Genomic DNA, 27639 nt, shown 5'->3' with positions numbered 1-27639 from the left:
TTCGAACAATAGTCGTTCGGTGCTTCGCCGCATCGCGTGTATTTTTCCGGTTACCTGCTGCTGCATGTTATTCGACTGTTCGACTGAACCCCCTGCAAACTACACATGTAACTCTCTCTTTCTCTTCGTTCCCTCATCCTTTCTCGCAGTAATAATAATAAAAACAATAATAATGATGATGAGCGATTACACCGAAGAATAAAAACGAAATAGTGTCGCGGAATCGACGACGGTGATTTTTGCGCACCCATGCACACGCAGGCCAGGCACAGCCACACTACACTCGCGCATACACGCACACAGCCCCAACATGGTCGACTCGTCTCACAATATATAAAAATACAAAAAATAATTTACGAGTGGTGTGTAAGAATTAGGTCATCGAAACGAATGACGCGGGGTTTGTCGTTATTATTATGTTTTTTTTAAACATTTTCAATTTTTCATTTCTTTACTTTTTATTCAGTAGGACGGGGAGGGAGGGAGGGACGAGAAGGGAAGAAAATTCGCGAGGTTTCGGGGGCGGCCGCGTCGATCTCAAAACAACGACGATCGATCGAGAATCGTTGATGATTTTTCAATTATTCTTCTTCTCACGAAAGTCGACTCTTGACTCGAAAGTTTTTTGTTATTTCAGTAGTTTTTTTTTTTTTTTTCGTCGATATGAATTAGTGGAGTTAAAACGAATGTAACAACAACGAAAAGAAGCGGGAGCTTGACTAACGGAGGTGCGGGACAAAAAACTGCTGCACGACAGAACAAAGAGAAAATGGAGGCGGGCCAGGCGCCAACGAAATTTCCGTTTTTCGCTCGCGCCCGCCCACCGCCCCCCCCCCCCTCTCTCTCTCTCTCGCCAAATAACTCGTCCACCCCCGCCGCCTCCTTTCAATCTTCTATTCGTAAAAAATAACAATGATAACAATCGATTATAACGAAAAACGAAACGTAACAAAACCTCACGGTCGAGTCATCCATAGACGCAATCGATACGTTTAAAGCGACAAGAGAAACGATAAAGGTGGTAAATTGCTGCTACAATTGTAATCGGTAATAGTAGTACACTATGGTATTTTCCATCCTCGTAGTAGTTTTATAGTAATAGTAATAGTACTGGTGTAGTATTAGTAGTAGTAGTAGTAGTAGTAATAGTAGTAGAATAATAGGAGTAGTTAATAGTAATAATATTACTTTTCATAGTAATAGTATTCCGTGGATTCTGACAATAATTAGCGTCGTTTATAATTCCGATGATGTACATATTCGACAATAAGAAAAAAGAAAAACAACAAAACAAAACAAAACGATAAAAAGAATTAGAAAAAATGAGGAGACGAGAGCCGTTATAACTGCGAGTGTAAAGGCATCAAAGGAAAACAAGGAAAAGCGAGAAACGATGCTCAACGATACAGACGTTGATGTATCGGACGCGAGGAGGAGGAGGAACAAAGAAAATAAAACGTGGATGAAAGATGATAAAAAAAGTGGCTATTCAAAAATTCGATTCAACGCGATATTATATATATAGATATACATATGTTATATGCGAATAAATAAATAAATAAATAAAAATAGAACCGACGAGGGGGGCCAATTCATATGTAACTCGCGTGAGAGAGAGTTGCGGAAAACGATAATTGAAGAATAAAATGAAATAAAAATGAAATAAAAACCTAAGACGACGCCGCGCGCCTCATTATTTGCTGCGTGTACGCGGAGACTGACAAGTTTTTATAAATTTGTGTGTGTTTGTAGTCGTTTCACGTTTTATCTTATCCTTCGCTTTTCTCTCTATTTATCTTTTTCTTCGAGTTTACTTTTTTTTCTTTACATACACCGAATAGTCGTGAGGTATTGAAAAATATATGCATGATCAATTACAAATCTAATTATGATCCTCTGGTTAGTTAATTATTCAATATTAGTGTTACAAGCTACGGTTGCTTTTTTTCCCCCTTCTCCTTTCTAACCTTCTTCTCGTATCGTGTTTAATAATAAAAGGATTCGAACGAGAACCCCATTCCATCGTGCGTGCTCGTTCGCCTGTTTTTCCGCGCTCCGATCTCGCTATTCTCGTAATTCCCATTCCTTTCTGTCGGATCGTTCGCTTTGTCTTTTAATCGTTCGTAAACGCGGGGAGACCTACACTTCCGTATATTATATATTTATATTAATATACCTTACTTATATATATTATATACATTATAATATATAATATGCATAATACATATAAATATTTTGGTGCGATGTAGACGTATACATCGCGCAGGACAGAATGTCTATACTCTATCGAGGAAACACACGAGAGAGAACTCCTATTTACACGAGAGAGTGGACAGAGAGACTGGCCGATTCTGACTGACCGCCCGACGACCAACAGCAGCGCGATCTTGCGTTATTTTTCAAAATCTCACAGTTACTTTTCTCCTCGCACACATTTCGCGCGCGGCCACCATTTCTCTTAATAATATCATTTTTCTTTTTTCCCCCCTCAGATGACCAGGTACGACAGTTACGCGTGGACACTGTTTCTTTTTTGCGTTCTCATACATCGAAAGTCCCGCGAATTGTTCTCGATACTCTGCTTCGCTCAGACTTTTCGCTTTTCTTTCTTTTATTCCTCCGTGTCTCTCTCTAGTCCCCCTGCTTGGCCAAGTATAAGAATATATATATATATATATCGCGTATATGCAGTGTTCCATTATACTTTTGTTCAGTTTGTTTGTGTGTGTTTTTCTTATTTTGCTTGTTCTTGTTGCTTTTGTTGTATTCGTTTGTTATAAATAACCCCATTATGGGGGACAATCGCGCTAACTGCGTTTATAGACACTTGATATTTCTTCTTAACACAGAGAGATTATCGATTTTTGAAAAGCTACGAATTTCCGTGTGTCCGTTATCCGTTACCCCTCCCCTTCGCAATCCTTTGTCCCACATTCCTCGTACATTTGCCGTACGGTAGTGTTTACACCAAGTTCGACTACAAGTGTACATGGAAAACTATGCATACTCATATATATGTATAGAGATATATACACATAATTTTTTTTCTTCCTCTTCCTCTTACAAAGTGGTTGGCTCCGGTATATAATCGATATCGTAAACGTATAATACTATTTGTGTGTGTGTGTGTGTGTGTGTGTGTGTGTGTGTGTGTGTGTGTGTGTGTGTGTGTCTTTCTCTCATTTAACTCTAGACTCATCCATAATAATGTATATATGCAATCGTTTGTTTTTTTCCCTTTTCTTTTATTATTAAATTCATGAATATTCATTTTAAATATAGTTTATATAAATCGGTACTCTTCGGCGCGTGTTCAAGATCTCCAGAGTTATCATTCCGCTTTTTCTTTCTCACTCTCTCTTTTTCTCTCTATACGTTCCCGATAATCGCGAATCCACGCATCGAAATATCAAAGCCGATTGCTCGTCGTTTTATTCCGTGTATCGATAATTAAATACTTTTTTTTTTCTTTTCTTTTCTTTTCCATGTCTTCGTTATCTCGCGCCATCGTCCCGCAACGGAGAATGATCGCGGGTTTGATTCTTCGCTTAAGCTCAGCAGCCTCGTCCGTGTATTAACGGACAAGAGATCCATTTGATTCGCGGTTCACAATAGTATTCGTATTGTTGCAACGATTTTTAAATCGTGGCTAGTTCCGGGAGTGGGTGAAGGGGGGGGGGGGTCGGGTATGAAGAAGCCGCGGTAAAACTTCGTCGTAATTAAAGATGGCCAGGGGGGAGGGGGGCAATGAGGGTCAAGGGGCGGGGGAGGGAGGGAAACGGCGTCTGTATTAAGGACGCTCGAATCGTCCACGTCCCGATAATTAACACCCTTATTAACAATAGCAGGTACTAGCATAGCTACCACAGTCGTACGTATCGTTAATAGTTATGTATGTGTCCATAGTTAAGATTAAGTATATAAACTAACGAAGGTTTGTTATATTTGCCGATCGGTCCGCGAATCGCGTTTTTCGTCTGGTTCGCTTCTTATTCGCGTATGCAGGTCGGGGGGGGGGTTTCCTTCGCTCAAAAACGATATTTATCTTTTTGCACAGACATTAGGAATCTTTTTGCGTCCACACAAAGACACGTGGGCATTTTTTGATTAGCTCGCCAGATTCGTTTACCTCAATTTTTTCATTATTTTCCTTTCTCTAGTTACTCCGATTTTGTCGCTGCTAACGCTCGGAAGGAGGAAATGGGCGGGGGGGGGGGGGGGGGGGGGTCAACGGGACAAAAAACGCGTCGCGAGATCGTCCGAACGTCTGTTTCGTGTTGTTGATGCTGTTCTTCTTGTTTCTTTTTAAATTCTATGCCATTAATCGTTTTTATACGTTATAAAAATAATATGTAAGAGACCGTACGAAAAGACGAGCCCTGCGCTCCGTCCCTCAGGGCTGCGGAGCTTCCAACCCCCAAAGGTTTTAACCTGCGCCACTCTCTCTTTCTCTCGCTTGCCCTCTTTCGCTCTATCTACTTTTCTTCTATATTATATTTATCATTTTCCCTATCCTACAATCAAGTTTCTCTGTCTCCGCTGTTGCTCTTTAATATTATAGAGAAACGAGCTCATTTCGTTTATCCCGGATCGGGCTTTGCCCGGTTAGAAGCCCGGATCCGTGGCTCGTGAGGAGTCGTGGCTTTTTATTCGTTTGGCGCCTATTCTGTCCTTGCGTTATTCCATTTTTGTTTATTTTATATCTCTCTCACGAAATCTTCGTGAAACGAGGGTGTCCTCGACGTAATTTAATACGTAGGCTCTACAGATACATACATATATATAAATACATATTAATATGTATATGCATATATGTATCTCGTTATTTTTTGTCTAATATCAGTGAAAAAATAAATTATTACACCTTCGTGATATATATATGAGTGTTGGTGTGTGGGTGTGTGTGTGTGTGTGTGTGTGTGTGTGTGTGTGTGTGTGTGTGTGTGTGTGTGTGTGTGTGTGTGTGTGTGTGTGTGTGTGTGTGTGTGCTAATCGTGTTTCTCGTGTTTTCCAAATGTTTTGTTTTTTTCGTGTGTCGCATAACGGCCAGTCCACGTTTCATTGGAAAAGCTCTCGTCTCGTTTCTCTCTCTTTCTCTCTCTCTCTCTCCCCCTTTCTCCTCCTTTTCGTTTTGTCTCGGCTGCCAACGACACTTTTGTGATCGAAGGATTTTTTCGTACACGCAAACACACGCACACACGCGTATACAGTGATAATGGCGTATATTGTAAGCAATATACTCGTTCGTAACGCGTTTTAAACTCGACTGGCCAAGGTCGATTCGTCGTTGGTAATTTTCTACTGGTGTGGATGAGTGGGGAGGCGGAGGGAAAGTTACGGAGCATCTCTCATCGCCCTTCGAGCGAGTCCCTTCGAAGTTCGCTGTTATTGTTTGAGCATCGAGGGACTCTCTTCGAATCTTACAATTCAGAGGATCTTTGATGCTGGAAATCAAGAGAGAGAGAGAGAGAGAGAGAAAGAAAAATCGCAACGCGGAGAAACTGTCGAGAGTTGTGCGAGGATTCGGAGATAAGAAGAAAAATAAAAAATAATAAAAATGAAGGAACTTGGGCGAGAGTTAGTTTAGCATGCAGAAATCGGTTGATGCCTGACGTCCTCGATTTTCATCGGTAGATTCTCTCTCTCTCTCTCTCTCTCTCTATCTCTATCCCCCTCCGTCTATTGTTATAAGCTCAAGGAATATTCCAAGGCATTAATTGAATCGATCGATAAATCAATGAATCTTGGTGAATATATCGGTAGGTCGATAAAGTAGAGAATTTTAATTGGCGACGAGAAGATGCTGATACTGACTAGCTGGGTAATGAGTGACGGAACCAAGGCCAAAGCTGTTGAGACCCTCGACAAGGGCGGCTTTGTCCTGTTGGCTCGTAGTGGTTGCAGCTGCAGCTGCGGCGGCAGCAGCCGCGGCCGCTACGGCCGCGTTGTTGCTCGTCGAACCAACCGGTCCGAGATTACCGGTGGTGGAAACTTGGGTGTTCGCGGGTGGATTAGTAGCACCGTTGTTGCTCACGCTAGCCCCGTAAAATTGATGCCCAAGGGCGGTTGGATCGAGGTACGAGGAGGAGAACTTGGCCCCGTAGATGTCGGGAATATAGGCTGCGGCGGCTGCAGCCGCAGCGACGTTTGTCGCAGCCCCGTGATTCGTCGGCTCGAAAATATTTCGATGGGCGAACTGATGCGGATGATACGGCCCGTGAAAGAAGTAGGCACTCGGATCAGCCCCGCTGTGCTGCTGTTGCTGTTGAGGTCCGACGATTCCACCGGGCGAGAGGGAACGACTCGTCGGCGAATTTTGGGACACCGGTAAACCGGCCTGTTGCTGCTGTTGTTGCTGCTGTTGTTGCTGCTGCTGCTGCTGCTGTGGCTGCTGTTGTTGCTGCTGCTGCTGTTGCTGCTGCTGCTGCTGCGGTTGATGATGGTGATGGTGATGATGAATCTGCTGCTGCATCGCTCGCTGCTTTATGTAGTTGGAGAATTCGGTTGGCGACATTCTGAAAGCGGACGGTCTGGGTCAATGAGTGAGTGGTTTCTACCAATGACCGCTAAAACTACGCTCATTTTACTCGTGAAAATAACAACACTGCAAACCATAATTTAGCATCTTTGGCGCTATCAAATAACCTTCCGAATCAAATTCTTTCAAGTTGAAAAAAAAATGTTTTCCAGCATACCCACGAGGCTCGACGATACGAAACAACGAGAGTATTGAATAGCCAGGATATTTCGAATGTCATTGAATATTTGATGGTTCTTCTCTCAACCCTCTCGGGTCCCAACGATGCGAAACTTGAACATCGAGTTTGAAAAAATGAGAGAGAAACGGAGGGAAAAACGATCGATCAAAATCAGCCGGCTGAAGCGTTACGGAAGTGTCCGTTTACGTAACAAGGTAAAAAAAATAATGAATTCGAAAAGCGTGTAATACCTGTTGGCCCGTTTGCTGCTCGTCTTGAGTTTGGTGCTGCCGAATTTGGTCTGAGCGAAGGTGGCGGTGGTGAATGTGAGAGGCGCGGTAGTACGGGGAATGAAAGCGGGTACGGGGCTGGGTGATCCTTTGAAGGAGTTGGTGATCGGCGTTGGCGAAGGCGCTGACGACGAGCCGGAGGGATGAGCCCCGTTCGGTGGATTATTGGCGGGATTTGTGGCAGAGTTAACGGGGCCGGTGGGTCCGTTGGAGGTGGCGAGGGAGGCTGGGAAGGGTGACGTCGATTTGGGGCTGAGGCTGAGACCGCCGAGGGAAGTGCCGACGGCTTCGATGGGCCTGAAGCATTGCGCCTCGGGATTGAAGGTCTTCGTGACTTCTCGATCGGCGGAGCTTTCGTCGTGGGGATCGGCGCTTTCGGAGTAGAGAATTTTAATGGCGCTCTTTTCGCCGATGCGATAGCTGACTTCGCCGGGATCAACCCAGACGGCGAGCTCGGCGGGTAAATTTTCGAGGATGTCTTTGATCGGTACGCCGCTTTCTTTGGCAGCGCGTTCGAGTACCGAGTCGACGGGGTCGCCGGTCTTAAGACATCTGAAAGCCGAGCCCTTGACCGGTTTCTCCGGGTACCAGTGACCCTTGAATTTGTCCTTGAGAGCTTTCTCGAGCTCTTCGCCGAATATGTTGACCCGCCGCCTCGGCAACTTGTTGTACAAATAAGATATGACGAAATTCAGGGCCACCTGCACCTCAATGTGCATTTTGGGCTTTGATGGATCAATTTTCGGGCCTTTTCAATCACCGCGTTTCGCCCTCGCCCCTCTCCGCCGCCCCTGGGATCGATCCTTCGCCTCGTCCTTCCTCTCGATCTCGTTTCTAGCCTCCCAAGGGACTCGTTCCTTCCAACTTGCTTCACCGCGACCTCATCCACGGCCACAACCACCACCGCCACCACCGCCGCCGCTTTCTTCTCCCTTCTCCGTTTACGTAGCTCCACCTCCCCCGCTCGCTTTACTTCTCGAATCAGCCTTGGCTTCCTCTCGGAGTCCTCCGGGCGCCCTTCGATTACTTCTGAAACGCACAACCGTAAATACTCCACTTTAATCTTCAACTTTGTCAACATTTATATAATTGTATATGCATCAGAAAAAAGTGTCGGGAGATGGGCACAGGACGACGAAAAGCTTTTGAATCGAGGATTGTGGTACGCTTCCTCCGAGCGAATCGCTCCAGTCGACTTACTTCGGGGGCTTTGCAATTTGGGTTTCTTTTATACAGTCGCGGGTTAACAACAATCGTAAATCGCGGCTCGCGAGGATGCGCGAGAGGCTCGGCCCGGCGGGGCAAACGAGGCGGTAATTTAACGAAGGCTCCGTGAGTTTCCTCAAAGCAAATTCCGGCTAAAATGGAAAGGGGAGCCCGTCCGGAGGGGGAGGGGCTCGAGGGTTGAAAAAGTCGGTCACACACTCGCGGCCACTTTGGCGTTCTCTGCTACTACGTAGCGCAGGGAGAAGCCCCGCGGGCGCGACGTCAGAGCCCCGGCTCGTCCCGTCGCGGAGGCGTAAGCTCCGATCTCAATGGCTCTCACTTGGTATTCGGTGAAACTCGATGGGGCCGAAAGACAAGCCCGCGCGGACCCAGGCAGGCGTGAGCGCGCGGGGGCAAAATTTTGCACACGTTTTTCGCCTTCTTTCCCCCCCGCGAAAGCGTATGCCGACGGGGCCGGGGGGAGGGAGGAAAGGTGACGTCGGGGGTTGAAACGGGGGGAGGGGAGTTCGGAGGTACAACGCCGAGCTCTCGCCAGATCAATACGATACGGCGTTGGCGTTGGCGGCAACGGCAACTGCGGCGACGTTGAGAGTGTGCTAGTGCTGCGCGGCGTTGCTCCAGATAGCCATCCACTCCCATACGACGACTCGTACACACAACGAGAAATATAACAGACGATTCGTAAGCACGGTTGATCCGGATGGCTTCACCGAATCATTTATTCCATAGAGAAAATGGGGAATCGCGACTATATTCGTGCTGAAATATAACTCGGCCAAACTCCTCCGCCCCGCCCCGCCCCGCTTTTCCTACTATACCCGAAAATAATTATTCTTTGGCAGGTTGGTTAGACGCGACGAAAGAATCCTCTCGATCTCTGACGTTACGGCCGATCGGCGTTTCTCACAGGTGCTACGGGGCGGACGTACCGACGTTTTGGCAAAGGGCGTTGTCCAAGAATGAGAGGCGAATTTAAAAGCGGCGCGCTCGATCGATACCGAACGACCTTTTTAACGAGACGAATAGAAAGCGGAATAAGCGAGAGAGGAGAGAGAGAGAGAGCAAGGGAAACGGGCACAGAAAAAGCTGTGTCAACTGTAAATTCTCATATTTCTGTGCATCGATCCCTCGGATGAAGAAAGCTTGATTTACAGGCTCGAGGATTGCGGGGGCGACTAAACGAAGCAACGGTGAGTGCAAACAAAGAGGGATAAACGAGCCAAGTTATCGAAGAATTTGTGCACAATTACGTAGAATCGTGAGGTTGTTTGTTAAAACATTCGGCACACGATCAACGAGACCTCGGGTTTGAGCAAAGGGGCATCTCGGAAAGGAGAAAAAGAGCGAGAGAGAGAAAGAATGAGAGAAAAAAGAGTGGGCGAGCGAGGATGCGTCGTTGTGTCGAGCCACGGGTTACGTAAGACACGTTGGCAGGTGTAACGCGTGTGTCACGAGGCACTGGGGCTATTGCAGCTATTTGCGTCGGGCCCGTACAACTTTTGGGCTCGCTTGTTAGCCGGTTTGTAGCGGACACGTTCTAATTTTGTACCATTCGATGAGGAGGCAAAAAAATTCCAGGCTCTACTTCCAAAAATGGTTTGAGGGAGGCGAGAGAATGCGACGGGGCTCGGAAAAACAACGCGTCGTAAGATCCTCGACGGAGCTGCTCGGTACAGAAGAAGAAAAAGGGAAAATCAATGCGGGGCGGGCGCGTTCGCGGGCGGATCGCAACTTGTTTACGTTTCTCCTTTTCTCGAGGAGATGAACGATGAAAACAACTCGCGACAGTTATACGCGCTGCCGTAGATCCGCGGGGCGGGGAGGGAGCCGCCAGGCTGGTTCGCTCTATTTAGAACGCGAGATATCGCGGTGGATCGCGGTCGTCACCGCGCAACCGGTGACTAATTTCCAAAAATAATCTCAGTCTCACGTTCAAGTGAGTACTTTCGGCGAGAATTTGTGAGCGAGGGGAGAAAAAATAGGACGCGATCGTCGACGAATTGAGCGCGCGCGATCGCCGATTGATTTTACACTCGAATCGATCTTCGATCCTTCACAACCCCGAGGCTTATTTCGAATTTGAATTAATAGAATGTGGCCGTGGCGCGTCGCGGAGACAAAAATCGTAACATACGGAAGGCCCGGAGAGAGAGAGAGAGAGAGCGGGAGGCGAAGCGGGTGTTATCGGGGGACGCGATAACCTGACGCCAAACTGCGCCTGGTGGGACTCGTCGAACTCGATTGAGATAAGAGCACCTCGGGAGTGTCTTCGCCAACGAATTATTCCAAGACTCCGTGGAAAATTTTCAACTCGAGCCAGCGCGACGAAACTCCCCGTTTTTGTGTATCCGCAACAAGCGGTTGTTCCCTGCTCGCGCTTACAAATGAGCAGCCGCGGCGGTCGCTGCACACCTTCGTGCTTCCCTGCGAATAACGAGGCGGCATATGTTTCTCGCGAATTCTGGCCGAGCCCAACGCTTTCTTCGTCGTTTTACGAGTCGCGTAATCGCGACGAAATGTATGCGGCTGCGAGGATAAAAACACGTTCGCGCTATTGTGACGTTGCGGTTACACTTTTCGAAGGAAGGAGAAAGAGAGAGAGAGAGAGAGAGAGAGAGAGCGAGCGAGGTGCCAAATAGAATTGGTTACGAAGACATCAATCGACGAAGGATAAGAATAGAGCTGCTGCTCGAGCCTTTTTTTCACCGAGGCTCGAGCGAAAGAGACTTTGCGATGTTCGAGAGACACGCGCATGGAGTCGAGGCGCGGATAAAACGATCGACGACTCGCGATGAGCGCTCGTCGATTGTCCTCGGTGCGGTGTCGCCCGTTTAATCGAGCAGGCGAGCCGAGGCCTCCTCGCGGAAGCGAATTGCTTCGAGAAAGCTCGTCTTTCCTCGCAAATTGTTGGTGAGCGAGGAACTGGGAAGCGGTGCACGCGAATCGCGGAGTTATTCCGAGCAAATCCAATTGAACGGGAATAGAAAATCGTTGGCGAGTACAGCCAGCAAGGTCGCGCTTGGGTGAATCCACGTGTCTTCCAACGCAACGCGATTGCCGAACAAGAAAAGGAGATTTAAAAAATAGCTGCCCTGAATAATCGAGTGGTTATGCGATCGCGATGTCGCGTGTGCAACCGCGCATCGAATGCGCTCCGACGATATGAAAAAAAAAACTTTGTCATTCGGCCCGAGAGCCTCGAGGACGGTCTCTCGAAACGAGCTCCGCGAACCACATGAAATTCAATGAAACTCACATTTCGAGGCACGCGGACGTACTCGTGCGCGAGCGAACAGTCGCCCGAGATTCCGATATTTAAAAAGTCTCTCGTACCCGGGAAAAGCCGAGGGTATAAAACCGTTCGATTCAACCGGATTGGAAGCAGCGTTGGCACGTCAACGCAGTATCGAAAATTCTCGTATCTCCGAGTCGGAAAGCGATTAAAAAGTCGATACACGAAGCGAGCGAGAGGTCGTAACGCGATATCGATAGAAATGAGGAAAAAAAAAGAAAGAAAATACACAATTCGCGCGATTCGTTATTCACGAGCGTCGTTCGAACACTGGAACTTGGTGTGTTTAACATGTGGCTGTTGCGTTACGTCGGACAAGCGTCGGCGGGGAAGCGCCGAGGCCTGCTGGTGGGGCCGCGATCTCTCTCTCTCTCTCTCTCTCATTCTTTTTTAACGACACGAGAAAAGAGTCGACGATGCAGTAGAACGACGCCGGGACTGTGCAAACGGATCCTGGCTGCGCTCGTTCCAGAAAAAAATACCGACTAAATTCGTGGGGAAAAATGAGAAGGAAAAGGGCGAAGCTTTTCGATTTTTTCAGGCCTCTAGCGCCAGGGTGATCGTGAAAAACGTGACGACGATCGCGGGGGGGTCGAAGGGAGTGGGCAAAGAAACGTAAAAACAACGCTAGCCAACCGGTGTCTCGTAGCTCCATTCATTGGAGGAGTAATCGTCGAGTTCCTGTTTGCGATGTTACGGGGCTGGATGACGCGCAAAGGCGCGTGCCACCGGAGCGTGTGTACCGCCATTGGAGAACGAGTCTCGCACACACGCTCGTTTTGCTGCTGGCGGTACGTCAGTCAAGGTCGTCGACGGAAAATATCGAGAATGATTCTTACGCTGGTTTTAAACGGGGCTCGCATCGCCACGAATTAATATCCTTCGACATTCTTTCATCGCGAGCGCATACTTTGAATTACAATAATATCGAACGATCGCGGGCCTGCGCGCGTGCGCCTTTCTTTCTCTGCTCTCTCATTTCTCCGTGCGTTTTTCTTCTCGCATTTTGCCGAGGCCACTTCGATGCAGTGTCGCGATATCGCCCGCGTCCATGCGGGGAGGGAGCTCGAGACATTTGTCAGAAGCTAATTATCCCTCGGACCCATGATATTTAACGGGAGAGAGAGAGAGAGCAAAAAACAAAACGTCGAATTGCTTGCGGAAGGCATATTCCGTGGCGTCGTCGTCGGTACGCTCACACACGGACGCGAACAAGCGAGGCGTTCCGCGTCAAGTGGATCGACCTCGTTCCCTTCGATCGATTAACCAACTAATAAACTTTCATATTTTTAGTGCCTCCTCGTCGTTTATTTAGCAGCTTCGCACCTTCCTCTCGATCGTGCTAATCGGAAGTCTTGATGAGTCGTTAATCGAGACGCTCGTACCCACCCTGTGGCACCGCACCGAAAATGATCCTCGCGCGATTCGCAATTTGGCAGCAGGATCCCGGGATCGCTCAGCTCCTCGCTGGATCGAGATTGAGACCGGTGAAACTGAAGAAACTCGAAAAACACGAATGAGAAAATTGGCCCTCGTCGTCGTTTCAACGCCGCGTTCGGGCAACCGTGCGCGCTTGCCCGACTGGAAGATCGGACGCGCGTACGATCGCGCACCGATCAACGGCGGGACAGAGACTCGCGGCTCAGAGGAAGAAAACAAAAGGACAAAAGTCGGTCGGTAATCGATAGGCGGATAGACGCAGACCGCGTCAAAGAGTGCGCGCACTCGGCGGCCTTGGATTCTCCTTCAAAATTATTACGGCGCTCCCGCGGAGACGCGGAGCCGAGGGAAGAGGCTTGTGGAGAAGCTAGCTCGCAGCCGTGCACCGCGTGATCGCGCATTCTCTCGTGTATGCGATTGCGAATATAATAACCGACAGAGAATAAGGAAAACGGAGAGTTGGCGATGGGGATAAAGCAGAAAAGTCTTTCCGCGCGAGGCTCGCAAGAGTTGCGGAGTCCAACGAAAAGCAGCGTTTCCAATTCGCCAATTATTTATTTCACCGAGTATCGGTGCAGCTTGAAAAACTACCAATTGCAAATTCGTCAGGAAGCAAAATCGTAGAATGACTGGAAGAGCAATCGAGCCCGACGATAACGAAGTAACATTGAAATGGTGACAAAACAGAATCGTCCCATAGCTCGATAATAACGAAACGATCGCGGTGTGCGCGACGGCGATGTGTAACGATTCCTATCGCTCGACAAAACGAGACGCGGATTAAATAGAGACAGCGAAAAAGCTTGCTTCGGTGCATAAAAAAAGAGAGAGAGAGAAAGAGTCGTAAAAACGAGGGGGAAAGGGGCAGAAAAATATGAAGCTCGCCGGAGGGGGGAAGCTCGATCGCGTCCAAGGCTCGTTGAATAGACGCGAGCTCGTGCGGAGTTGCTCGTAAGGTTCTGCCAGTAGCAGGGGCCGGGGAGGGACTCGAGCGCGTTACTGGGTCACGGGCCATCGGATCGCCCGCACCCTACCTCGCCCGCACGTATCTGCCTGCTGTAGTACTCTCTCTCTTTCTCTCGCGCGAACATACAAACTCTCGGAACTGACCACGCTATGGCGAGGATTTATCGAGGAACGACGACCCGAGCGGCGCGAAAAACCGACGAATCGAACCGAGCAGAGGGCCCAAAGGGGAACGCAATTTTTTTATTTACCGCGATCGTCGAGGGTAAAGAAACTTTCCGTTGCCGGAAATGTAAGCTCGCATATCGACAACTTCCGTGTGTACGAAGACGACGGAGGAAAAGGAGTTACGAAAACGTCGAGCTCTCCGGGAGTCTCGAATGAATAACAAATCGAGCCAATTCTCGTTTTGATACACAATTTATGCGATTGTACAAATGTTCCGATGTGTTTTTTTAATTTTCTCATTCTTCCGTAACCCGCATGCGCAATCGTGTATTCGATTATGACTATTACGTAATTACGATCGCGATGTTTATACTCGAGCGAGCAATCTCGGTCTTTCGTTTATTTAACGAAAAATACACAAAATGTGTAAATCGTGTACGCTCGACAATGTTAATTTTGGTCGGTGTATCGGCACGAGGAAACGTCGAGAGAAGAGACTCGACGCACCTTGATGATGACCTTGCGAGTTACCAACGCCGCGTGCGCGCACCCAGCACCGCCGCACGTTTATTAAAACGTCGCCCCGCCGCCGCACGATCGACACTCGCTGCTGTCTCCATTTTTTTTTATTTTTCCCCGCTCTAAACCAAACTCCGATCTCGTTTCTATGGCTTTTATCAGCGAGACTAATTGCGAACGATCTAAAGCCGATGTCAGCCCCACACACACACACACACACACACACACACACACACACACACACACACACACACACACACACACACACACACACACACACACACACACACACACACACACACACACACACACACACACACACACACACACACACACACACACACACACACACACACACACACACACACACGTAAAAACAGAAGGCAACAACGAACCTCGATGCGAGTCCCTGTTTTCGCGATCGTCTTATGAAATAATGTTTTCACAAGTTATTTCACAATAGGCCGCGCGCGCATGTGCGCTGACAATTGTCACGGTACGGTCGGCCGCGAAAAATAAGGCTTAATTGTTGTTACGAGAAAAGATAAACAAGAATTGGCCTTGAATGTACCGAGACTCGATAATCCCCGCTCGTACAAAGCAGCCTGCGAATGCACTTGGATTCGTGATTTATAAACAAAAACTCTCAGGTTTTTCCTCTATTTTCGGGTTTATGTGGGATGCTAAATATATCGCGAGCAGCCAAGAAATTTTTATTTCAGGAAATGAAATGGAGCTTTAGAGAGGGAATTAAATGAGATGGAGACTACTCGATTTTACAAAGGATAAAAAATAAGACAAACCGCGGCGTGCCATTGTTGGAGAGCCAAAAATTGTGAGGCAATACGCTTTTGGCCGCTCGCACCGAGCCACTCTCCATGCACATTTTCATTTGCCAAAGAAAACCAGCAAGAATTTCAATTCCAAGTGATTCGTCGATGAAACTCTGAGAAATTATTTTTATATCGAATTTAATCGAATTGACAATTGCCAAATTCATCGACTTCGGTTGCCACCGTCGTTTCGGATCGAATCGAATTCGTCGACGATACTTTCGGACGATTTTTTAAAACGATGCAAAAGTTTCGAGCATGCACTCGAGAGCCTCCGAGAAATCGGGAGGAAAAATTTCAGTGACGATATACTTTCCGGAAGCTACGAACTTTGTGATTGTTTAAGATGAAAATTCGAGCGAGACTTTCGGAACGGAAGCGCGAAGCAGCTTCTCCTTCGAGTTAATCGCATTCGTTTTTCAATTCGAACAGAGCAGGCTGCAGAGCAAACCTAAACAAAGATACGCCCTTGTTCGCCGGTCGCAGCCTCCGGATGCTGGGCTTGAGTGACAAGGGCGAAACGAGACTACGGGAAGGTGGCAGAGAGTAAGAAAGGGGTTTACGTCGGAGCCTCTCGACCCACATTCGTAAATAGACTACGGGGGTGGCCAACGGCGGGAGGGAAGGACTCGTAAAACCGAGCCCTCTCACGAAAACAACCGAGAGCCTGGAAAAAAGCACAAAATTGTGATAATCGATCTCGGGGCGTTCGGCGACTCGAATTATTTGTTAAACGCACCACTCTGGCAGCAAATGGTCAACGGTTTCAACGAGGAAATCCATTTTTACTGAAACTTTGAAAGCATTCGTTGAAATGATACTCGAGGAAGCAAAATATTTGCCGATTCGAAGGAGCCGAGGTCTCAATTCGATTAAAATGGAGAGACCACGATTACAATCATTTTTTCACTGTACATTCGAATGACTTAAAATTTCGGCTAGAAAGCCTCCTTGAAACGGAGAAAAATATGGAAAATGAAAAAACTCTGTGAAAAAAGTCTCTGTCGTTCGAGTTCATAAAAAGTCGTGAAAAATGATTAAGTTTTGTTGTCACATAGATTTTTTCCTCGTGAATGAGAATTGGGCGTGGGAATGCAAGTGCATCGCGCGGGGGCGGGCGGATGCAGCGAGAGAGGCGCTATCGTGGCAGGGGATGGTCCGCGACGAGGAGGTTGCGCGAGGTACGGCGGGGAATCCCTGCGGGGTATTGATCGCGAGGCAAAAAGCATTCGGGCTTTTCGCTCGCGACGTCCAGCCCCCGTTCGCTCCTTCCTACCAATTATTTACCCATTTTTCAGGCCAGTCGATCGCCAACTTGATAATGTAACCAAGGTCTTGGCTGATAAATAACCGTTTTTTCGATGGGCGAAAGCGCTCGACGCTAAGCGCATTTTCGGAAGGACAAAAGTTGCCGAGAAACTCGACGAGCATCGGTGAAATGACCCCGTTTCCGGTTCATCAATTTCAGGCGTTACGGTGCTGCATTAGTTGCGAGAATGCGGCTAACACAGCCGGAGATTCGATTCTTGTTTCAGCCGGGAAAATCTGGAGATTTCGAGTGAGAAAATATCTGACGAAAGGAGAGCGAAGCCGAGCTTCAATTTTTAAAATAAAAATTTCAACTGTCCCGGAGCGAAGATTGAGAATTCTGATTGGCCGAAAGAACTGCTGATGAGACGCCTTAAGAAAACCGGAGGATCGTAGGAGAACCGACCGATTGACTCGCGCGATGTTAACGGTCGATTATTTTTTTTATTGCCCGAGATATCATTACGAATTGTTTCTGGATCGGTTTGTAACGTCACGAAACTTCAGGCTGTTACGACCAACCGCGAAATTGGTCACGCCTCGACTCGAGGAAGTTGAGATCGCGAGTACAAATGAAAGTGGAAAAAAAAAAAACAGAACAAAAAATAAAGTTAAATAAAATTGAATAAGAGCATGAAAAACGAGAAACGGAGCTCGTAAACGTCGGAGGATGCACGACAAACCCCGATACACAACACACATACGCACGGTTATATTTCGAGGACACCGATGTGCTCGAGAGTTTAGTGTAAAGCTCGCAGTTCTGAGAATAGAACGAGCGAGACAGCGCCTCGCATAGCATTCCTTCGTCCGTACGCCTCTCGATTTTACTCGTCACGAGCGCGCGGCTCTTCGCGAAGAGAGGCCAAAAGAGAGACGGGGCTAGGCCTCGATGATATAACAACGAGAGATGGGCAGGGGACGGGGGGGAGGGAGAGGTCTGCGATTAAATAATGCTACGATACGAATGAGAAAAACAATCGAATCGAGCCGCTCGGTATGCCAGTGTTCACCGGAGCAGGCGACTTCATTTCCTCATTTGGACGATTTTCTCAATAGTGTTTCGGTGGAACTCGAGCTTGATTACGCTCACAAGAATAAGTTTGCCCTTTCAATCGTTCCGCAAAACGGAGGCTCGGGATGACCAACATTTCGGGGACCGATTCGACCGTTCTTACGGGCCATTTAACCTCAAAATCGGATTTTTCAGTTTGGCTCGTGGAAGATTCGTTATCTACCGACGGGTTGTAAAGAACGAGCGTTTGGTAGTCAGTCTCCTCGTGCATGACAAATTAACACCATCTCGTTAAGAGCGAAAAACATATATGGACAACGTTACATGTACGTATGACGGGTGCGAATACTTACGTGGTTGTTATTTCGCGAGATAAATTCTCGAAAAAATGTGCGGTATGGGAGTGCGGCTTTCGAGAAATCCCGTTGTAGAAAAGGCTTGGAGTGCGAGAACATAAAAAGGGTCGGCACGTGTCGGTACGAAGGGCGAGGGGGGGAGGTTTAAACAAGTCACGAGTAGAGTTACTGTCACGAGCACACTCGCGGTATTATAATCGAGCGAGAACGGTATCGGTGGGGAAGGGGGGAGCACGTAGGCCGTCGCGACGTCGTCGTTCCTCGCGAACCAATTTCACTGATACCGTCTTATTCGAGGCGGTATACTCGTTTTTTTTCCTCCTCTTGAAACGGTACCTGCTGCGACTTTAGCGAGCTATCACTTGCTTGCTTCTTCTCGCTCTCTCTCTCTCTCTCTTAATCTCCGGCAACGTAGCTCGTACAACGCGACAATCAACGTTGCGATTTTTCTTCTTTCGACCGAGCTCAACGTGCTGAAGCGCACATGCAGACCTTACGAGAGAGAGACGGAGTACGAATAGAATAGGGGAAGTAAAAAAAAACGTGCTGTAACACGCGTGGCAGGTAGATCGCGAGCGAATGTATACGCGCGCCACTCGATGTACCAGCGAAGAGTGCTTGGCTGCGACTGTGCCTCGCGCGCCCGATACCGATAGCGCGAGCCTCCCGAACGGGGGAGGCGGAAGAGTGGGTGACGCCGCCTCGGAGTGGGGGAAGCGCTCGATGCGCGCGCATCCAACGGGTATACGCGGTATGCCCAGGCAGGCAGGCAGGCGCTAAGGAGAAACGCCACGAGAGCTCGTGCAGCCAGCAGCCACGGGCTTGCTCTTACCGTAAGAGCTCTCCCTGTATTTTCTACGTCGTTGTTCTCGGTCTCCCTCGGACTTTTCCGCGTGACGTAACGGACCTCCCGTCTCGTTACTACACGCGACGTCTCTCTCTCTCTCTCTTTCCTTCAACGCGTGTACGACGCTTGAGATTACTGTATACATGCTTTCGGATAACGACGCCGCAAGGACGGCCACGCTACCTCCTTGCCGCGAACCTCAATTTTCCACAGATTCGTATTGGAACATCGGTTGCGAGCGGATTCGCGTACAATTTCAAATTCCTTCGATCATCAAAATCGCTCGTTTTTCCCTCCGACGATCGTAGGTCCATCTCGAATCAAGTAGAACTTTAATCGCCGAAACTTTTTTCAACCTATGAGAAAAGCTCGTTGCAAACGTGCCAGGATTTTTCTTCGGTACGGAAATCGAGGAGACTCGATGACACGTGCCAGCAGAAAAAATCGGCTCATTTCCCGAGATAAGTCCATCCGGAGAGCACGATAACCGGGGAGGGGCGAGGAAGAAATAAAAATAAACAAGCGGGGAAAAAGGGCGTCTGGATGTTCAGCCCGACCGGGCCGCCATTAACGACGGTGGCAACCCCTCGGCCGGGGATCGATAACGCGTAACCTATTGACCCAGTGGGCTCGAGCGCAAGCGTCGAAAGTCTCTTTCTCATTCTCGATGGGCTCGTTATAAGCGACGAGGGGACAGAGGGCGAGCCGCCCGCCACCCCTTTCCCTTGCAGCCTCGTCCCGTGACGTCACACGCGCCGGAGCCAGCATCCCTCGGGATAAAACGAGCCCCGGTCGAGATGCGCGACGCTCTCAATCTTCCTAAACTATAAGCCTCTTCCCCTCTTTTCCTTCAACGGAGAACCAGGACGCGGACCAACTGATACGCAGTTTCGAAAATGCTCATTATTTTCTCCCCCACCCGCGGTGGCATGCTTCATCATTTCCTCTCTCTCTACCCTCCAATGGCTATTTTATGTCGACGTAACCATTTTGTTTTATCTCCGAGAATAATCAATGTCCCGTTCCCGTGTCTCGTGTGTATTATTGTTAAATAAAATACATGCGAATATACGTTGAGTGACGCTCTCAATTTTTCCATCGCTTTTAGTATTGTTATTTTTATAATAAATTATTATTTTTGTCCTTCGTCGGCTGTGCCACGCTCCTGTGAAAGCCTCCCGAACTCAAAAATTGCCGACCGACGAGAAATCGAGCGGTCGCCTAACCGAGCACAAACCTCGCTCGAAACTAATTTTTTTTTTTTTGGAAAAGTTCCAGGCCGCAAACCCATCGCCCTTGCCTTGCCGCATTCGATAAATTTTCTGAGGACTTTCGCTGCTCGAGCGTTTCTTCGTCTTCTCGCGGCGGGTGTCGCACGAATGATAAAATTTGCTAAATATGTCACAATTTTTATATCACAAATTGTCTCGATTGTCTCGGACGATGATAGTTTCGTGAAATCGCTTCTTTTATTTTGACTTCGTCGTCGCTGTTTCGTCTCGAGTTGACACCGCTGCTGCGTGATTGGTTTTTTACAATTGTTTTTTATCGCCAAATTCATCAATCGTTTCCGTCTTTTCCGAGGGATTGCCGAAGCAACAACGATTAGTCAGTCCCCCCTCGTTTCTGTTCATTTTTTGTCTCATCCACGCGAGTTGACGCGCCCCGACCGAAAGTCCTCGGGAGGGTGAAACCTCACGAATGTTTTCGCGATCGAAAAGTGGACCAAAACGATGGACGAAAAAAATGTCGGAAGATCGAGAGGAAAATCGAGTTTTTCAGAGTTCCACGTGTGCGCAATGTGGCGTGCAGCACACTCGTTGCCGGAGTTTTCTCTTAAGGCCTGGCAATAATACGGGCAACCTCAATTTTTATTATCGGGCCAACTAGCGTAGTTGGAGGCTGCTGCGAGCACAACTCGCGTTCATGACTACGCGTTACGGAATAACCTACCTCCGTCGCCCTCCTCGGCCAACTTCGCTCTCGCGCTGTGTGTCAAGGCGATTATACAACGTGCTCTCTGTATATGTACAAACAGTAGCAGCCAGACAGAATCCAATGTCCTCGGTATCTGGGCCGATAATTTCTCTCCCTCCGGCTCCTCTCATCGCTCTTTATCTCTCTTTTTCTCTCATTAGTATGTTTCACGCCCTCGAGCAAAATGTTATGAAAACAATGAAAAATCGCCAATGAAAACGAGACTGTCGCGATAACACCTTAAGAAATAAAGTATTACGAGGCGTTCACGAGACCGTCGGGATGTTTGCTCGAGCCGTCGCCCAAATTTCCGAACCGACGCGATCGTTCCTTCCGACTGTCAACATCGTCAGCCTCTTTAGTCCCGTTGTGCGGCGCGGAATCGCGAGCTCATTGTCGAGGACGAAATATGGTTGGGCGTGGTTGCGACGAATCATGCGTTTTTCGCTCGATTCGCTCGCGGACACGGTTTCCTCGCGCCGCGCCGCGCCATCAGCGTCTCAAAAATCAGAGGCTTTCGCATTTTTTTTTTTATTTTTTTTTTTTAATTTTCGTTACAGTGCGGACTGCTCCAACTACGTCACCGTTTCGGTAAACAACGCCGAGCAGGACGAGAGAGAAATTATAAAGAGGATTGCGCAACGGTTCGTCTCCGTCCGCATTGTGCGATACATGCAGAGGCGAGACTGCGAACGCTCGTAATCATGCGTTTGTATACTCGGGACAAACTGATGCGTCTACTCGCATTATTACGTCCCCTCCGTCATTCGACTGTGTAATTAGCGACGAAGCGTCGTCAGCGATCGTTTCTGTATCCCTCGGAATCCCACGCGAATCCGCTAAAAGCGATCGGAGTGTGTTTCGAGTTAACGAGGATGATTCGCGTGCATTCGTTATTGCTGGAACTCGAAATGCTTTGGCTCGAGCCTCAACGATCGTCCAAGAGTCGATTCTGTCTCGAGAACCGCTCGGAGGAGAATATACGGAGGGGGTTTGCATCCGTTGCCAAAAATCGGCGATTTGTTTTTATTCGACATTTCTGTCGTGACGAGGCGCATTCACTGGCGCCGAACTAACGAATAGAATTGCGGAAAAGCATCGACGGGGCTTCGGGGATATGATGGACAGTTTTCCATTAGCCAAAGCTGGAGAAGCGCGGCCGAGGAAGGTTCGCTCTGTTTCGTTAAATCGAATAAAAATATCTCGCCTCGCGATCGTCCCGCAGCCCCAGAGATCACCGTGTTTGCAAAGGCTTGTCGTTTGTCGAGGAGGCAGCAGGCAGGAGGGAGCGAGTCGAGGGTTGCAGTGGTATATACGCGGAATGACGCGGGGGAGGGAGGCGCAACTCGGCGACACGGAGAATCGGTTTCCCCGTGGCAAGGGTCGCGTGGGCGACGACGATAGCGCGTCGACGCGCGCGCGGTCTTATCGACGAGCCTCTCGGTGACCCGTATTCGGGAAACGGGCACGATGGGTTACTCCAGTCCCGGGCTATTTCCCCTCTTCCTTTCAGCCTTCCTGCATATATTCACGTTTACTGCTGGGTATACGCGCGCACGGAAACAAATGTGAGTAAACACGAGCAAGTTTGCGCCAGGAAAATCACCGTCGAATGAAAAGCCCGAAGGTCCGAGAAAATTCGTTTCGAAATACGAAATTTCTCGATCCGGCGGTTACTTATTATTCTCATGCTAAATGTTCGAGCCCAACTTTTTCGGAGCACGATCGAAGCTGGGCTCGCGTCCGAGGCTCGCGTGCTTCCAAGCTCTGACGTATCGCGGCTCATCCTTTAGGAGCAGCGATGAGCCTCTCGCGGGCAAACTAAAAAGGTAACAATAGCCACGGGAGGGAGAAAAAGCGAGGAAGATCGGAGGCGATATCGTCGGAAATAGAGGAGGAAGGCGAGCAACGATGGAAACGAGTTGCACAATATGTTCGCAGGCACTTTGACTCTTCCGGGTTGTTCGTTGTTCGTCCGCGATGTGTCGCGGTGAAACCTTGAAGCCCGACGAGGAAGGCTCGCGCGCTCCGCGCGAGAGGCCGCGGCCGGGGGTTCCCTCGTGCGGGAAATAGCTCGACCTTGACCTTTGACCGTAAAGCTCTCGCGAGCGCGCACTCACACACGCACGCGGTGAAGAGCACGTTTGCAAAATATCTGCTGCTGCTGCTGCTGCTGCTGGTGCTTTCTTCCACCCCAAAGTGTCTTCTTTTCTCTCATCGAGGGACGCCCCGGTGAATGGAAAAGAACTGCCCAATTGCATTCGCCCCCCGCATCGAGGTTTTATTGGTCCTCCCAGCATCGATCGTCCCCTCACGCAACGACCGATCCCCCGCTTCGCCAACCTCCGTCTGCAGGAAAAACTTATTCGATCGTTGCTTAAAAAACCTCCGGAGAGAGACCGTGATTCGTATCGAAGCTCTTGAATACCAGAGAGCATGCAGCGATGAAAAAGCGACGACGAATGTACGCCGCGATAAAAATACCCTGAAACGCGTTAATCTTTGTCGATTTTATGGATTTTCCGTTTTTTCGTCGTAACCAGCAGTCCACACTCATCGCGGGCCGGTTTTATCGAATAAAAGTTACCTCCGCAATATCGTTATCGATTATACAAAAATACCGAATTCACGAGCTTTCCTTCAATCTCGATTTACACTCCACTATTAATTTAAAGACTAAGTTCGATGTCAGACATCAAGATTAATCGATATTTTTCACAATTTCAGCGTGACCATTTTTTTACGACGAGTTTCATGGCAAAAGCATGGTCGAGCGAACCCTCTGAAAAAATGCTTGATCGACCCAGTTTTTCGCTACAGAGATACGAGCTACTCACGGCAGAAAAGGCACACTGGGAAAAAACGTTATTGAGGTTATGAAATTTTGTAACGCGATCTGTCAGAAGATTTCATGATCACTACAAAATTATGAACTCGAGTTGACGTCAGCACCGCGAATGACTGCGAGTTTCAAAAGTTGCTACTTTTCAGATCGTTCCTTCGATTTAGATGGAAAATGCGGAATTTCAGCCTCTTCTCGCCCCCTCGTCCTGCGTCCCGGGGGCTGAGACTTTTTTCTAAAATTCAAGGTGTGCGTCGAGCGAGCGTACACCATTGATAAACGAAGGCGATGCTTCTGGGTCGAGTTCCAACGAGAAGACCTCCCCAATACCATCAATTTTAATTGAACGAAGCTATTTTCTCTCCCAGCGGTTTGCATAGTCAGCGTGCGGCTTCGGCGAACAGAAAAATTGAACGATTTCGAGATAAATTTCGATGAAAAACGTCGAACAATTATTATTGATCACGCGGACAAAATAATGGAAACTGAAAGAAAAGTTCTGTGGAGATGAACGACAGAAACGAGAATTGGGAGAGAAACCGACGGTTTTCAGATTATTCGTTTCTTCAGAGCGACTCACCGAGGGAAACTCGAACGTGTTTGCTCGCCTATGCTGCTCTTTGCTCCACTATATTCCTTTTGTCACAATGCCGCAAGCCTCGTTTGTGCTGCACAGAAGAAAGCTGCGTCGACAATCGTGTAGGCGATTCAAAAAAATGAGATTTATCGAAGAATCTGTAGTGAAAGGCGGCGCGCGCGCGCGACCGTTGGGCACAACCGCGAGCGAAATCTCGTCTGGCCATCGCTTTTCGGACAGCTCGGACACGCCATTATTTCGAGGCGTCAAATTTATTCGCATTATCGATGAGCTCGCATATAAAATAATAAATGGAGGTATTAGTATGTGGAAGGGCGGGGGATCGGGACATAAAATTGGAAAGTGGGCGTGAAACGTGATCATTAGGTCGCGAAAGCTCATCGGGAATGGCGAGCGAAGAAGTGCGAAAAAGCAACGTCGTAATTTTCGTCGTTTCGGTCTTAGTGTGGCCAGTGCTCGTTCAACGCTCCACCGCAATCGTGTTGTCCTCGCGGCTCGGGAGAAAAACGGTTCCTCGTTTGGAGGATCGCTCAAGCGGTTTCTTCCGGTCGACGATCCTCCGATATTCGGGGGAAATCGGGAGCCAGCCTCCGACCGTTCATCTCATCGTTCAGGCGGCCTCGCTCTCGGCGGTAAGTTCCAAAAACGAGTCTAATTCGAAAAAATGTCGAAGGCGAATACGAAAAAGGGATGATTTCACTTGCAGACTAATTACGGGGCTGAAGTCGTCGAGAGATACTCCGAACTGGGCATCCCCGTCGTCCTCTTAAGGTACAACAAACAATCGAAAAAAAGGCCGAGCAGCATCTTCGATCGAGACTGCCGGACGTGCTTGAAGCTCCGGCACGTGATCGGGATTTTCGAGAATCCGGAGGCCGTCAGACCCGAAGAGTGGAAAATCGCTTACAGCGGGATCTGGAACCCGGGAGCCTTCGTCGCGATATTTTTCAGTGAGAAATCGTTCGGTCGGAAGAGCGTCGACGAAACGTTGGCGAGCTTCTGGAGCGTCGATTGCTCGAACGTTGTCTTCGTCCTCGCGAATCACAAGAAAAGCACGATTTTCAGCTACGATCCTTTCGTCCCCGAGTCCGAAGGCTCCGGAGAACGGTCGAACGCGACGGGATCGGTGTACGTGGTGAACCCCGAAGATTCGTTGTTCCCGGAGAAGCTGAGAGACCTCCGGGGTTACGGGATCGGTACGTCGATCTACGGGCACGGTCCCCACACGAATTTGCAATCGAATAAATCCGTTTTGGAAGGCGCGACGGGAGTGGACGTCGAGATTTTCCGCTACGCCGCGGAGCGTTTGAACTTCTCGGGCCGTTTCGTTACGAGCGACGAGGACGCGGCGAGTCACCTGGTTCAGCTCCCGTGCGGCAGGACGGTCGGCCCGATCGGAGACATTTTGACCGACGCGTCCGAGTACCTCGCGAACGGCCAGTTTTTGGAAATAATCCAACTGTACAATCACAGCCTCGAGTTTTTGTATCCTCGATGGAGATTGCGTACGGTGGTTCTGGTGCGGAGGGAGTCGCCGTTGCCGGCTCTGATCCGGTGGATCAGGCCGAGCGGGAGCGAAGAATCCATCAGAGCTCAACGCCTCGTCGTCTTCCTCGGCGGTTCTGTCGGTCTCGCGGCGCTCATAGTTTATCTGCGCTTGTTAAAAAAGCGGAGCAGAGGCGAAACCCTCCTGGCGATAATCGGGCTCGGGATTTTCCAGCGTTTCCCTAAAATCGGGAAACTCGTTTCCGAGCGAATATTTTGCATCGCTTGGGTTCTATCGATCTTCGTCTTGTCGACTGTTTATCAGGGAAATCTCGTGAACGATCTAACCTCGCCGCCGGTTTACGAAGACATCAATGCCCTCGGGGATCTGGTAGATCGCGTTAAAACTCTGAGGCTTATGATAAGACCGTACGAGCGTAGGATTCTCGAGCACCGCGCGACTCCGCCCAGAGAAGACCCGATCGGGCAAGAGCTTTTCGAGCACTCTCACGTCCTCTTGAACTTCTCCGCGTGCCTCGATTTCATGAAGAAATCGCCGAACGTCGCGTGCTCCATCGACGAGAGTTACGGCAAGTACAGGCTCGGCCAAATGCGTCGTTACGAATTGATTCTCCAAAAGGACCCTGAGGCTCGCGTGCCCGGATTGCCTCTCGGTTACGTCCTCCCCCCGATCCACATACTCGACGAGGGCCTCGTCGCTTTTTGGAGAACTTACTTCGTCAGACGGGGCTTTCCTTATCTGCGTGTCATTGACGACGCGATTGCTAGAGCTGTGGAATTCGGACTGACGGAAAAGTGGTTCAGGGACGACCGGGAATCGGGCTTCAGGGAGCCCGAGTTGAGCTCCCAGCCTCAGCCCCTCGGACTCATTCACATGGACTACACTTTCGGGATTCTACTCTTCGGCCTCTCGCTCGCTTCTCTCGTATTCTTCGCCGAAATCGCAATCGCCCGCATTCGACAAGAATCCTGATTTATATGCGTTCTCGCATATAAATCGACGCCCCTCAACATGCTGCCAATAAGAATTGCACTCGCAAAACGCGGAGAGAACACCGCTGGCTGCTGCATGGGATATGCTGGGACATGTTCGCGGGATGAAACTTGGGTCGATAGAGCTACGAGCACGCGTGGGAGCCTCACCCTTCGAATCTACGCGTGTTTTTCCAAAGAGATCCAACCCAGCTTCCTCCTCATCCGTTTCCTGCGATCTACTCCTCTCTCTCTCTCTCTCTCTCGCTCTTCCTTCGCTCCTCCGCTTCCTCCCTCTTCCCTTCTTTTCCCTGCTCTCGTTCGCTCTTCTGTTTATATGCCCCTTGGCTTATTCAACCGCTATACGCACCCGAGACCGATTGATCGCGTTCACGATTGCACGAATCTCGTTGATCGTCGATGCCTTTGCCGCGGGGGTGGGGGGAGCGAGCGAAAAAGCTCTTCGCGTATATAGAGAATACGCGAATCCTGGGAATGTCCCGGGTCCGGCTGCTGCCACTGGAGCTGCTTCACGTTACACCCACGTCAGATATTTCGACAAAGGTCATAGGTTACTGGGTCGCTCTCATTACCGAATTTTTACGATTGTATTTTTGAAAGTTGGCAAACTTTCTTATGTTCGTTTTATTAAGCTTAATTGTAGCGAGCTCGAGGCCTGTCGATGATTAATAAAACGCACGAAAGCCGAACAACCCGCCGCCGGTTTCATGGATTTTATTATGCCCTCGCACAAATCCTTTCGGCAACACCAAATTTGTGCTCCT

General features: G+C 49.0%; 2 protein-coding genes across 7 annotated transcripts in view; one reads left to right on the top strand and one right to left on the bottom strand.

Moving 5' to 3' along the window:
* Nucleotides 1-4932: 4932 nt before the first annotated feature.
* Nucleotides 4933-27639, bottom strand: part of LOC122409371 (Transducer of ERBB2) — a 35075-nt gene continuing 12368 nt past the window's right edge. For 2 of the 6 annotated variants that reach the window (XM_043416878.1, XM_043416877.1), the window contains exons 2-3: nucleotides 6950-8017; nucleotides 4933-6530 (exon numbers count right to left, since the gene is read on the bottom strand). In XM_043416878.1, the coding sequence (XP_043272813.1) occupies nucleotides 5783-6530; nucleotides 6950-7707 (1506 nt within the window). In that variant the 5' untranslated portion in view covers nucleotides 7708-8017 and the 3' untranslated portion in view covers nucleotides 4933-5782. Of the gene's footprint in view, nucleotides 6531-6949; nucleotides 8018-11471; nucleotides 11785-18109; nucleotides 18730-27639 lie in introns of those variants that run through there. The other 4 variants (XM_043416874.1, XM_043416879.1, XM_043416876.1 and 1 more) reach the window with 4 other exon arrangements.
* On the top strand, nucleotides 17718-27567 carry LOC122409368 (Ionotropic receptor 68b). The gene is made up of 4 exons (XM_043416871.1): nucleotides 17718-18082; nucleotides 23664-23809; nucleotides 23928-25008; nucleotides 25083-27567. The coding sequence occupies exons 3-4, from the start codon at nucleotides 24763-24765 to the stop codon at nucleotides 26853-26855; spliced, it is 2019 nt and encodes a 672-aa protein (XP_043272806.1). The 5' UTR covers nucleotides 17718-18082; nucleotides 23664-23809; nucleotides 23928-24762; the 3' UTR covers nucleotides 26856-27567.

The sequence above is a fragment of the Venturia canescens genome, chromosome 4 (genome assembly GCF_019457755.1).
Source record: "Venturia canescens isolate UGA chromosome 4, ASM1945775v1, whole genome shotgun sequence".
NCBI lineage: Eukaryota > Metazoa > Arthropoda > Insecta > Hymenoptera > Ichneumonidae > Venturia > Venturia canescens.
This window is presented reverse-complemented; position numbering and strand designations above follow the sequence as displayed.